Source organism: Hippopotamus amphibius, chromosome 15 (genome assembly GCF_030028045.1).
Source record: "Hippopotamus amphibius kiboko isolate mHipAmp2 chromosome 15, mHipAmp2.hap2, whole genome shotgun sequence".
Taxonomy (NCBI): Eukaryota; Metazoa; Chordata; class Mammalia; order Artiodactyla; family Hippopotamidae; genus Hippopotamus; species Hippopotamus amphibius.
The window spans coordinates 20577026-20591433 of NC_080200.1; the positions used below are offsets into that span (position 1 = coordinate 20577026).

The following is a 14408-nucleotide window of genomic DNA, read 5'->3' on the forward strand; positions in this document are numbered from 1 at the left end:
TTAAATAACATATATAAGGTATGGAGAACAATACCAATCACTTGGTTAGTTCTATATGCTATATCACCTATTTTATCATTTAATCAAGGTCAGGTTACTGGATCAGGGCTGCAACCTGAGGATAAACCACAGGACTCAGTAAAGGTAAACTCCTTCTCAAAGCAGATTTTAGGGCCCAGGCAGTGACTCTCTGTTCTCTTGAAGGCACTCTACACACAGTTGGCACTCCATCAGCATCCACCTGCTATAAGACTGACTCTTGAGAACAAAAGAAACAGTTATAATCTAGTTGTTCCCCAAACTTAGACGATTAGACTTAGTTAAAATTCAGACCTCCCCTCTTACCCTAGGTATCAGACCCTCTTGGTCGATACTCTGCAATTCTACTTAGAAACTACATGTGAACAAGTGATAAGAAAGCAGGGGTAACAAAAGTAAGATATATACTCTGGAGTAGACATGTATAAAGAATCACACTCATTACCCAACTTAGGCTTATGGGATTGGAATGATTGACTCTGAATTAAAATTTCAGAACTGGAGGAGCTAGAAGCTCAGAATATCACCAGGAAGATAAAGAATCACTCAGTAGACATTTTAAAAAGGTGGTTCATCTGGGAAAGCTTCACAAAATGATTATTAAGTAATACTAGGTAAGTGATCATTAGAAGTCACTGAGGAATGCTGGCACAACCTAGTTCCTTGCTCCCTTTCTTTACTACCTTGGGCAGAGCAGTCCATGTCATTTAAAATGTGAGGGCTATTGGATGGGCAGTGGAATTCCAGACCATCAACAGCAACACACCTTTTATCTGAATCCTGCTCCCATCACATCAGGGACCCATTCCTTTGGCCTTGGCCCCTCCACCTCTACTCACCCTAAGCCCTGAGAAGAGAAAGATGTTCAAGTTTCTACAGCCATACAACTAAATCCCGTAAAATTGTCATGGAAAGACACAACATTTGTCAGGGAGAAAAAAAGAAAAGGAGGAGCTACAAGGAAGGAAAACTAGCCATACTAGGTATTTAAATAAGCCAAAAGACTATTTTAAATATAGCCAAAAGGCTGTAACTAAAACAGTGTGGTATTGGTATATAAATAAACAGAACAGAATAAAAATCCAGAATAATCCCAATTACACACAGAAGTCAAATATATAATAAAGATGGTATATCAAATTATTTAGGCAAAAATAGTCTTTTTAATAGTGTTGGAAGATGTATAAAGCCATTTGGAAAAAAGTAAAATTAGATCCATTCTTTACACCATTCACAGGAATAAAGTTCAAACGTAGCAGAGCTCTAAATATTAAAAAATGACACTATACAAATGCTAGAAGAAAACATGGGTGAATGCCTCTATAACCTAAGTAAAGAGAAAGTGTTCCATGACCCAGATGCAATAAATGAAAAGAGTAATAAATTTGAATAGATAGAAATAAAAGTAAAATTGTGGCAAAAATACCATAAGCAAAATCAAGAAATAATGACAAGGTGGAAGAAAATATTTGCAACATACATCATATATAAGTTCTTATATAAGTGCTAATATCTCTAATATACAAAGAATTTTTAAAGGTCAAAGAAAAAAAGACTAAAAATCCTACAGGAAAATGGGCAAAAGACATTAAGACAATTCACAAAAAGAAAAACTAAAATGGCTCTTAAACATGTTTTCAATTTCACTCATAATAAGAGAAATGCAAATAAGAACTATTCTAAGATTCCCTTCATCTGTCAGATTGGCAAATATTCAAAAGCTTAGCAATATGCTCTGTGGGTGAGGCTGTGCAGGAATAGGCATTCTCATCCATTCCTGGGAATGCAAACTGGCATAACCCCTGTTGAAGGAAATTTGCCAATATCTACACAACTATGTATGCATTATACTCTAATCGAGAAACCCCATCTAGGAATTTACACTGAAGGTACACTTCTAACAATACAAAAGTATACATGCACAAAGTTATTCATCGTAGCCTTATTTTTAGTTACAAAATTTGGAAAACTACCTACGTGTTCAAGCATAGAAGACTGGTTAAATAAACTATGGCACATATACACAATGGAGAACTAAAAAAGAATGAGGAACATTTCTATAAATTGATAGCGAGCGATTTCCACAACATGTTGTAAAGTGAAAAAGAGCATATATGCTATATTTTATGTAAGAAGGAAAATAAAAAAACAAGCATTTAACTGCCTATCTTTTCAGTAATGAGAGAGGCCACAAAACAGTGGAGCCTGTGACCTCTAAGGGGTAGGGTGGGGAACAGAACAGAAGGAAGAGGGGAGCATATACAACATATGCTCAGAGTATAGCTTTTTGTATAGTCTTTACTCATGGAAGCATGATCATGTTCTGCAGATTCAAAGAATAAAATTAAATCAGTGAGAGCACTGCAAAAGGAGAAAGTGAAACCAGAAACTGAACAGAAACAAATTAACTCATTTGTGTTTCACACGAATACCATCACCACAAGAAGGAAACAAAAAGGAACAAAGAAGTAACCCATGTCACTGGGGTACATAGTATGTATTATATGCTATATATTCCCAGTCTTGGGAAGGCTGGAGGGGGCAGTGGGGAAGAGCTGCAAACAACTTAACTCTTTTTAGCAGGTTTGCTTTCTGTAGTGGAATGGGCAAAGCAATTCAAGAACAATTTCAGATCTATTATGAGACTGAGTAAATGTGTTTATGCAGTTGGGAGTCAGGGCTCTCCTGAAGGAAGAAGGAACATAAAAATATGGAACAGGGAAAGACAAGAAAGAACCCTGTGGGAACAAACTAGAGGTACTGGTGTGAACTCATGATTTCTAAATTATATATAAATGTGCACATTATATAAATGTATATTCATGTGTATTTATATTTGTATGCATATGTGTATAAATGTACATATATTCTCTAGCTCTGTCTACCGATAGCTAAGAAGCAAAAATACCTGAGTTAACAAGCACACATCTAGCACCCTGTTCTGGGTTTCCACTACCATTACCTAGTAAAAGGAAGCAGGACGCTTCCAAGCTGAGAGCAGGATAGGTCCAAGAGGAGTTGAGACATCCTGTTATGCCATCAAATAAAGAGACGTTTAAAACAAAACAAAACAAAAATGTGGGCACAAGACCCAGCTTCAACACTGATTTTAGGCTCCATAATAATTATGTATAGTAAAGAATTATAAGCCATTGAAAATAGGATTTCATGAGTCCATACAGGCACAAACAGGGGAGAAAGGGAGGCCTCTTGCTGACAGCAGAATGCCAGGGCAGGTTGGTAAATGTGAAGGGAGTAGCAGAGTTGGAAGAAAAAACTCAGTGTTCTGCAACTATCAGGGTAAAGACTGGATCAGGGGAGAATTATCAATGGATTCTAAATCTAGGGGGAAATTCTGACAAGGTGCAGTATATATGTATGGTCCTAAAATATTCTGTCATAGACTGCAAGGGATAAAATAATTACACAGTGGAGAGTCTTGGCTATGAGTCTTAAATTAATACCACCAATGGGGGCAGATAAACATCATGTGCCTCCAGAAACAACGCCCTGAGGAGGACACAGCACCTATAAGAATGCACTACCTGAAATGAAACAAGGAAACATCAGGTAAATCAGATAAACCCAAAATAAAGAACATTCTACTAAAAGCTATTTGTATTCTTCAAAAATATCATTTTCATAAAAGACAAAAAAAGGCTATAGAAATGCTCCATATGTAAGAAGGCAACAGAGATTTGATGACTAAATTCAACACCTGACCTCACCTGGATATGTAGTGGAAGGATAAGCTATTATAAAAAATAATTGTGCCAACTGATAGAACTGGAATATGTAAAATAAGTTAGGCAAAAGTAATATCAACTTTAAATTTATTGACGTTGACAATTGTACTGTAGTTATGCAAAAGAATATCCCTATAAATATACACTAAAGTCTTTAGGGATAAAGGGCCATGCATGATGTGTTTAAGTTATCCTCAAATGGTTTAGGAAAAAATTAGATAGATAGATAGATAGAAAGATAGATAGATAGATAGATAGATACACACACACACAGATACATAGATACATAGATACACAGATAGATATGCATGAAAGAGCATGAGAGAGAAGACAAAACAAAGTAATCACAGGTAAAGAGTAAAGAATAATTTTTTTCACTATACTTATTCTTGAAATTTTTCTGTATATTTGAAATTATTTCCAAATAAAAAGTTTTAAAATGTCAAAAATATAAATTTAAAATTCTCTCAAGTACACCTTCCCCTCCAGGTACTGCTTTCACCATCCTGCCCCCTGTTCACAGTTGTGTCTTGGAAAAGTGGTCTTCACGTCCCAACTCCCCTCATGCCTCATCTATTCAATCTGAATTCTTTCCCTCAGACCATGCTGCATTTGCTTCTTCAGGGCCACGTGCTGACTCCCCTGCCTGCTAGCCCTTGGATGTTCCTGGTTCCCTGTTGCACCTTGAATCTCTCTTCTGACTCTACATACTCTCCCTGGGCAGTTCCATACATATGTGTGGATCCTACAAGCTGTCTTGCAGAGCCTCATCTTTGGTCCAAACTCCTCTCTTCAATTATAGAGGCTCACATACACCCGCCTCGGGTGCTTCTCTTTCCCTCACCACTCCACATCCAAAAGGCCAATTAAGACCAGCTGATTCTACTGCCTACACAGTTCTCATGTGCCCATCCCGGACTCCATTCCCACTGCTAAGGCCTTAGTTTAAGCCCTCCTAAATTCCCTTCTGAACTCCTGCCATAGTCTCCCTACCTTCATTCTTATCCCTGTCCAATTCTCTTCCAATAACTGTCAAGAATTCTGTAAAATGCACACGTGAACACTCCCCAACAGGTGTTCCCAGGCTACCTAGTATGGTGCTTGAGGCCTTCTGCATCTGGCCAGCTGGAGTGACTTGCTGGACACCAAAGGGGCCATGCTAATTCACCCCCTGCTGACACCACGCTTACTGATCCTTGGTCCAGATGGACCCTTTCCCCTCTCTCTGACAGGCTAATTCTCAGTTCCCTTCACATCCTCTTGGATTCCTTGTTTGGTTGGCTGCTGACTGGCCTGGTCTGCATGAAATCACAATACTTCACTGTTAACCTCTCTGACCTAGGCAGACTGCAGGAGTTTTCCTGTTCTAGCCCTGCTTAACCTCCTCTGTAAGGGTGGAAGCAGAGTTTCCCATCATCTGATGTAGTTCACCCCATTGTCTTAATGACAAATCAAAACAGAGCAATAGAAGTGTGTATCTTCATTGAAAACAGATGGTTTGCAATGAAATTGATATTAATCAATACTAACACTAACAAAAGTTCAGTCAAAAACACAGGCAAAAAAAGCACTAAAACATAATGATGGTATTAGGAGTGGGGAGTTTGTGGGAGATACTTAGATCATGAGAGTGGAGCCTTCATGAGTGGGATTAGCGTTTTTATAAGAGACCCCACAGAGACCCCTTGGTGCCTTGATCTTGGACTTCCCAGCCTCCAGAACTATGAAAAATAAACTTCTGTTGCTTATAAGCCACTTAGTCTGTGGTATTTTGTTACAGCAGTCCACAAGGACGAAGACAACTGCTAAACTGTGAAGACAACTGCTAAACTGTAAAGACAACGACGAGAATAACAAAATATTAAGTTATCCTTACAAACAATACTGAAGATACATTCTGGTATCTTAGTTATCTCTGAGACTGAGTACTGCCCAAGGAACTTCTATAATGATCCATATCCTCCTTTCCTCTCCAGCCACTGGGCTAGTCTTAGGGACACAGAGATGGATATGCAAGTCCGGGCCAACAGAACTTGCAAACTAGTAAGAGAGTCTGGCAGGAGAACAACCAACACACAATAACAATGGCAGGTGCTAGGCAAGGATGAGGGAAGAAGGGGTAGGGATAGACTGCTTCAAAGAATGAGGAAGAGCTTCAAGAAGAGAGGGATAGTTCTAGCAGAGGGATGAACAGGTGTAAACCACCCTCTGGACATCTGGAACAGAAGATGGCAGGCACAACTGGATAGGTGGGCAAAAATAAGGACTGCACCAAGGTCTGCCCATCATACTAAGGAGTCCAGACTTGATCCAGAGGGGTTTTAGGCAAAGAGGGACAAACCTCGATATGCATTTTGAAAGATCACTTATTCAGTCAAATCAGGAGTTAGTAAAGGGCCAGAAAGAAAATATTTTAGGTTTTGTGGGCCACATACAACTCTATTACTTGTTTTTCTTTTCCTTTTTTTGGTTTGCTTTTTAGCATCACTTTAAAAATGTAACAACCATTCTCAGCTTACAGGCCATACAAAAACAGACCATAGACCCAGAAGTCTGCCAATCCCTGTTAGATAAAATCAAAGAATCAGAATTAATTTAGGATGGTGTGAGACAATGGCATTGTGGCTATCTTTGAAGGTTTCTTTTTAAGACTAAAGTATGCTAGGGTAAAATGGCATGATGTCTAGAATTTCCTTTAAAATACCTCAACAAAGAAAAACAAAAAAGGGAAAACGGAAACAAATGTAGCAGAATCCTAATAACTGTTGAATCTGAGTAAGGGATGTATGGAGCTCATTGTACTATTCTACTTTCCTGCTATGTTTACATTTTTTATAACATAAAATTAAAAGAAATAAAGATCACTCATACTTGTTGCAATGGAAGAATGGATTGGGGTGGGAGGGAGAACTGAGTCCTGGAGTCTGGAAGGAGGTTATTATAATCCAATCAAGACTGATGTGGTGGCTAGTTCATGTGTCCCCTATAACACAAGAAAGGAATCCTTCCAAAAGCACAACTCCTGCATAGAGAGAGGGACGTACAGTTTTAATTTCTTAAAAGTTCTCAAGGCTGATGGGGAACTCCTCTCTAACCAGTTTGAAACAGAGAGAGAACTGGTTACATCCCAGTAGCCTAGTTACATCAGTTAAAAGTTTCAGCCACAGAAAACCATCCACTCCTCCCAAATTATACATGACCCACAACCTCTGGGCACCTCTGTGCTTCATGTTGTTCATTTTCTACCAACGACTAGAAAAGAACATGCAAAATAGTAAGAACCTGTTGTTCTTACTATTCCTGCCCAGGGGAGTCAGGAGCCACTTCACACGAGTAGACAACTCACAAGAGAGGAATTGTGGCTCACTCTGGCTGAAAATTCCTGCCTTAACAACACTTCAGCAAGCAACCAGTGCAACACACCTGCAGCTATCGTGGATTTCCATAGCACCAACCATATTCCACAAATCAATCTACCATCTGAATTCTGTGTCTTAAGTTCTTGGATATTATACTGGACTTGGAGATGACCAGAGAAAGAAAAAGAGAAAAATAAGAGGGAATGCTTACCAACTCAGAAGACAGAAGTGGGAGGATGGGACAAATGAAAGATGAGGCTAAGGAGAAAAAGGATATGCAGATGGGAAGAGAGAGAGTATGATTTGTGCTTTAGTTACTGCATTTAGTTTGAGTATCAGAACTGTAATTGGTTAACATAAGTTGGTTCTACGGCTCAATCCTTATGATTAAAGGTGATTTTTTCCTTCAGGTGAAAAAGGAAATAGAACATTCTCATATCTGGTAATGGAGAACAGATTTCTAGTCATCCTAAGGAATAAGGTAAGCAAAGGAGATTCTGAAAGGGAGGCTGAGAGATTTTCTGAAGCTAAATGGACAGAGACTGGCTTGAAGAGAGTCATTTGGTTTATTAGGCTACTGTATGGCTAAGTATAATAAACACAAGTCTCAGGAGAGAAAAGCTATTTGGTTTATTGTTCTTTAAACATTCTACATGACTTATTACAATAATGATTTGACATATTTAACAATCTACCAGTAACTGGCAGAGTTAATGTAAAACAAAATTTTTTTATGATTGTTAATCCCTTCTTTAAAAACCCTTGCTCAGATACGCCCTGGTAAAATGTCACTGGGTGTGCCATTGTTCAAAGTAACAAAGAAACTGGAAACAACTCTAATAGCCTGAATAGATCTAAAAAATTATGGGACATCCAAACAATGGCCAACCCAATACCACAGCGCTGTGTTAAAAACAAAACAAAACAAAACAAACAAAAAAAGCTCTGTGTTCTGATGACCTCTAACATAGATTTAGCAAAAGAAGCAAGGGGCAGAACTCTGAACATACCTTACCACCTGTGAGAAAAAAGGAGGAACTAACTACATTTGCCAGTGTTTGCATAAAGAAACTCTGGAAAGACACACTCAAATAACCTAACAAATGTGATTGGTTATCTACTGGGGTTGGGCCTAGGAAGATGGCTGGGCAGGAGGAAACCTTCTCGCTGACATCTTTTCATATTTTTAATATCTGAACCATATAAATACATCACATAGTCAAAAACTTATTTAAGAAAAAAAATCCTCGCGCTTTCAAAAAGAAAACACTCCGGGTGGCCTCCTAGTCCAAAAGTCTCAAGAGAAGCACACCCAGCCCCGGCATCCCGCATTCCTCTTTCACATCCCCACGCCTGGGTTCCCGCAGGCTGTTCCCAGGTCTAGGAGCCTCCTCGACCTTCTTCTCCCTACCTAGTCAATCCCTTCTCATGTTGTGAGAGGCAGCGACGGGCAGCCACAGGCAGCCTAATCCCCTGTCTGTATAACAGGTGAGCTTCCCTAGGGCGAAGGCCGGGAAGCGCCTCCCAGCGGCTCGATGCACACCTGCGGCAAGAGTCTCTCAACATCACTGCCCCATCAAAGAAAAAAAAGGTGGGGGGGGGGGGAGGCGGGGGCTCAAATCACATCATCCCTCGGGGTCCCCCCAACTCTAGTATTCATTCTCAAATCCAGGGCCAAACTTAACTGTCACGGGGGCACAACTGGAGGCTTACTTTAAAGCACTAATTTTCAGGGTTCCCCTCCCGCCGGAGACAACAGCGAAGAGTTGAGAAACACGGGTGCGGGGCCCCAGCCCTTCTCCACGCGCCGGGCAGCCCCAACCCGGCCCTGACTCGCTCGGACAGTCGGGAGTTGGGGCCCCCGGGGAGCCTAGTATGTCCCGGGGCGCACCCTACATCCCTCGGCCGGCCCGACGTCTTCCCTCCCCTCCGCTTCCCCGGAACGCGCGTCCTGAGGTCTGTGTGGGGAGGGGGCGCGCTTCCTCCCGGGTCCCGCCCGAGACCCGAAGGGTAGCCAGGACCCTGCCAAGAAGGGAAGGGCGTGGCAGGCTAGGGCCGGGGGCGGGAGCCCGGGCGGCCTCGGACTCACGTACTGGCTGTGGCGGCGCCGCGGGAGCCCGGCCGCCGGCGGGACAAAAGCGCGGACGGCACAGCCGGAAAAACCCAGGCCGGCTCCTGGGCACTTTGGAGTCCTCTCTGGGAGGCTGGAGGACTAACTCGATGGTAGTTCCCGTTCGGGCACGTGACCCGCGGCGCTGCGCGAGGGCGTGGGCTCAGAGAGAGCGTTGTTCATTTACAAATCCTGCGCTTGTTGTGGCGCGAGTCGGGTAGCGAACCCGCGAAGATTCCAGTGTTCGGAGGACTTTACGTTTAGGGGTGGGGCGGACAATAAAGCAAATAAGTGGCTCGGTAGGATAAAGACCTAACGACCTTTGTGTTTAAACGTAACTACTTGCAAAGTGAGGGTGTGGGGACGCCCCCGGGAGGGAGGCGTGAGGGCTGAGGAGAGCGGCGGTCCTGGGGCCCCCGAGGGTCTGCGAGGGGCGGGCGCGGCGGCCGGAGGGCCCCTGCCCCCTGCGAGCGCCTGCAAAGCGCTCCCGGCCGGGCAGCCAGGGGCCAGACCTGACCCCAAGCCTGCAGCGGCGGCAGCAGGGCAGTGACCTCCCGGTGTTGGCTCCTGAAGCCCCATCTTGAAATGACGGAGAGGGGATGTACTCTTTTGACAGTAACATCTAAATATCTTTTCTCTTAAGCTGAAGTAATTGCAAAAGATTTTGAGGGCACATTGTGAATATGGACATTAAAAAAAAAAAACTGATTTTCATTCTTTAAGACGCATCCAAAGGACTTTTTTTTTTTTTTGTGGCACACGGGCTTAGCTGCTCTGTGGTATGTGGGATCTTCCTAGAAGAAGAAGAGATTGAACCTATATCCCCAGCATTGGCAGGCAGATTCCCAACCACTTCACCACCTAGGAAGCGCTATCCAAAGGACTCTTAAGTACGTGACGATTTGATACTGTCATCCACTTTAAATGGGCAGAAATTTTACATCTTTGGGGGGATTTTCCTTGAAGCTATATTTTTATGTCCCTCACAGGGTTTTTATCCTAATCTAAAATATTTTAATTCTACGTGCATCACCGAATTTGATTCTAATGTAACATAGTTTTATGCTTTGTTTTATCGTTCACCCTAGCATGCATTTCCATAACAAAATTAGAAGTTTTTCCATTTTTTTTCTCGTGTTAAATATTTTCTGGATTATTAATGAAAGTACATATGTTGCACAATATTACTATCAATTCTTAGGCAAAAAGCAAAATGCTTTGGAAGCACAACTTTTAATAAGGTGGATTTTTTTAACAGTTTAATATTTGCAAGTTACTTGGATGGATTTTACTTAACGCTGGAGTTGTTACAGGAGAGTAGGTTCTTGTCTCACGGCAGAAAAAAATCAGAGATGAGACATGGCGGTAAAGAAAGCAAAGTGAGGATTTAAGCGGTAGTAGGCTCTGAAAGGAAGAGAGGGCAGACTCAGGTGAGTAGCTGTTCTCAGTTTCTTTGGCAAGCTGGTGATGCAGAAACGAATGGAAGGAATATTCATTGGGGAGAGAGAGGGTTGGGGTCGTATTTCGTGATTTTCATCCCAGCTCCACCTTCCAGAAAGGAGGAGGTGTTTTTGTCCTTATTTAGCCTTGATGGGTAGTGTCATGGCCTTGGTGCATGATGGGAACTTCTTATCTGCAAGGCTAATTTTATTCTAACGAGGGCGTGCATATTGGGCAAAAGGTTACATCTGGACACTGGAGATTCCCACCCTTTCCCACCTTTGTCTGCCTCCAGGACACTTATGACCCCAAAATGTGCTGTTTCCTGTCAGTCTGGGGGTTCCTGCTTTTCTTTGTTTGCCCGAGGACCCCCGTTTTTCACAAGATAGATGGTTTCCTGACATTTGGCCTGTGCCCCTCCCTTTTCTGCTCATATCTAGTTATCTGCCTGTTCTAAATTAGTGAGCAAATGTTCAGCATCATTTCCTCACCTCTTTTACATTTTTTATAGATGCCGGTAAATAGAAGGAATAGAAGGGGGTTCCTTGTAGCAATGAGTCTTTGATTCATTTGGCTCCATATCAGTACGAGGTGCGCTCTGTCATAGACCCAGGCAGCTTCAAACCCTGGGAGCAGGATCCCAGGACTTGCTCATACTGTGTGGTTTTAAACAGAAGCACATGCACATGTTGAGGATTGGGATTTTGAGCTACCCCCAAAAGTAGCCTGGAACACTTGTAGGTATTGAGCAGCTGAAAAGTTGCTAGTTCTCTGAACATCTGAATTTCCAATTACAGTTAATTTAAATAATCACATGTGGCTAATAGCCACCTTATTGGACAGCAGGGCTCTAGAAGTTGCTTTGGGCAGTTCCTCACATGCCTCCTGAAGGATTCACACTCCAGATTGAAGGTTGCTATGGTGGGCTTGCCGACCATCCATGGCAGAGGAAGATTGCGTTTTTTTTTCCTTTATGTAGCAAAGTAGAAAAATATTTATATCCAGACTGGGTGGCTTTGCTCAGTGAAAGGTATTTGAGGGTGTGGGGGGCTGGGGAGGGGGGAGATGGGAATCACTGAGAAGCCCACATAATCTTTATTCAGGTGATTTTTATTTTAGATGATTTTTTTTCTTCCATGAGCTTTGTTATACTCCAGGCACCTTTTGTTTGGCCTTGTGTCTACACACACACACGCAGGCGTGTGCATTCGCCTTTTCTAATACCTGTCTCTTCTGGAAATCTACAAATCAGAGCAGTGTCTAGACCTCCCCAGGCCAATGTTAGCCATTATTCACATATGGTAAGCATATGAAACAGCTAGTCTGAATTTTGATGTGCTGTAAATGTGAAATCCACACTGGATTTCAGTCTCGATAGGAAAAGAGAATGTAAAATTTTAATTATTTATGTTGATTACATAATGAAATATTTTGGTTTTATTGGGTTAAATAAAATATATTGTTAAAATGAATTTCACCTGTTTCTTTTCACTTACGTGTCTATCAGAAATCATATATATGGCTGGCATTACATTTCTAGATTACATTTCTAGACGCTGCTCTAGAAGGCTGAAAGGTGCAGCAATGATGTTGCCCTTCCTTTAGGGTTCATCTGCCCCCGTTGGAGTGGTTCAAGTAGATTAATGTTGAGCTATGCCCAGAGGGGCTTGCTTACAACTCTACTTTCTGTCCCTGAATTTGGTCAAAAGTCCTTCTCCCACTATGGCATAATATCAACTCACACGTAAAATTTGGAAAAGAGAAAAATTAGGAAGACTAATCGTGTTTAATCCTGTTACCCAGTGACAACCACTGTTAACATCTTGGTAAACTTCTTTCCCTTTCTATCACCAATTTTCAGACCTTTTTACATAGTTATAATTGTGCTATATCTCAAAATTTTAGACAGTATTTTTACAAATAAAATTATAGTTATTTTCCATGTTGTTACTCTTTGTGATATTCTGTTGACCTATAATCTCTTCAACATTTCCTTTGTTAGTAATTTAAGTTCTGCCTTTTTTTTAATAGATCAGTGCTGTAATGCATAATAGTGTGCAAAAGGTTTTTCTGTGTTTTCCTTGGAATAGTTGGCAAGAAGAGTCAAGAAGCATTGGAAACAATCAGAGTAGAGAACCGGACAAGGATGTTACCTCTCTTACCATTATTTCCCATTGCAGCTGGATAAAGAAAAAGCAAGCAGAATATAAACATTGGAAAGCAGGGGTATAATTATCCTATTTGTAGATTAAAATATTTTATTTTTGGAAAGCCCTAGAGTTTCAGCTGAAAAAAAAAAAAAGCAAAAAGCAAAACAAGAATGAACAGGAAGAGAATTCTGTAACGGGTGTGGTTCCAAATTAACATACAGAAACCAATTGTTTCCTTATGTACAAACCAGAATTAGAATAATGGAAGGAAAGACTATGTTTACAGTAGAAACAATTACACAAAAGGCCAAATACCCAGAAATTAACAGGATATGTGCAAGACCTATGTGAATAAAAGTTACATTGCTCCAGGGGTCACAAAAGATTGACTAAAGTTATGGAAAGATTCTCCAATACACCATTCACAGGCTTGGATTCAGCATGAGAATGTCATTTGTAAATGAATCTATAACTAATGACCCCAATAAAAATTAGCAACAGAATCTTCTTTAGCAACACACCACTGACTCTAAAGTTCATGTGGGGGACTTCCCTGGTGGCACAGTGGTTAAGAACCTGCCTGCCAATACAGGGGACACAGGTTTGATCCCTGCTCCAGGAAGATCCCACATGCCACAGAGCAGCTAAGCCCATGCACCACAACTACTGAGCCTGCACTCTAGAGCCTGCGAGCCACAACTACTGAGCCCACATGCTGCAACTACTGAAGCCTGTGTGCTTAGATCCCATGCTCCGCAACAAGAGAAGCCACCACAATGAGAAGCCTGTGCACCGAATTGAAGAGTACCCCGCTCACCACAACTAGAGAAAGCCCACGCACAGCAACAAAGATCCAACACAGCCAATAAATAAATAAATTTATTTAAAAAAATAAAAAAGTTCATGTGGGAAAATGAACAAGCTCTTGCTTGCTTGTTTGTAGCTAGAAAATGCGTGAAAGAAAAAACCATGTGATGGGGGAGCACTGTTCTAGAATATTAAGTTGGTGTAATTATGAAACATAAAGACTGAAAATAGACCTAAAGAGTCATGGGTTTTTAGTATCTGATACATGTTGCACTTCAGATCAGTGGGGAAAAGATGGTGTGGGGACAACTGTCAAACATTAGCAAAGCATGTTTGGATTCAAACCTCTGTTCTTATACCATGATAAACTCCAGATGTGCCAAAAAATTAAATGTAAAACTTGCCCACACTAACCATCACCACTGCTGCTACCACCTCCATAAAAGTATTAGAAAAAAGAAACACAGTATTTAGATTATACTGGAATGGGAAGGATTTTTTTTTCTTTATTATTCTAACACAAAATTCAAAAACCATAAAAGTGAAGAGTAATCAATTTTTTTATTATTTATTTATTTATTGGCTGTGTTGGGTCTTCATTGCTGTGTGCAGGCTTTCTCTAGTTGCAGTGAGAGGGAGCTACTCTTTGTTGCAGTGTGCAGGCTTCTCATTGCGGTAGCTTCTCTTATTGTGGAGCACATTCTCTGGGCATGCAGGCTTCGGTAGTTGTAGCTCGAGGGCTCTAGAATGCAGGCTC

General features: G+C 41.3%; 1 protein-coding gene across 25 annotated transcripts in view; it reads right to left on the reverse strand.

Moving 5' to 3' along the window:
- The window catches only part of ZFP62 (ZFP62 zinc finger protein), a 49618-nt gene extending 40285 nt beyond the window's left edge, over positions 1-9333 (reverse strand). For 24 of the 25 annotated variants that reach the window (XR_009049197.1, XR_009049196.1, XR_009049195.1 and 21 more), the window contains exon 1: positions 9238-9333. Coding sequence is in view for 8 of the 25 variants with exons in the window: in XM_057709070.1 (XP_057565053.1) it covers position 9238 (1 nt within the window). In the remaining 17 variants the exon portion in view is untranslated. Of the gene's footprint in view, positions 1-9233 lie in introns of all 25 variants that reach the window. The other variant, XM_057709062.1, reaches the window with a different exon arrangement.
- Positions 9334-14408: the final 5075 nt, after the last annotated feature.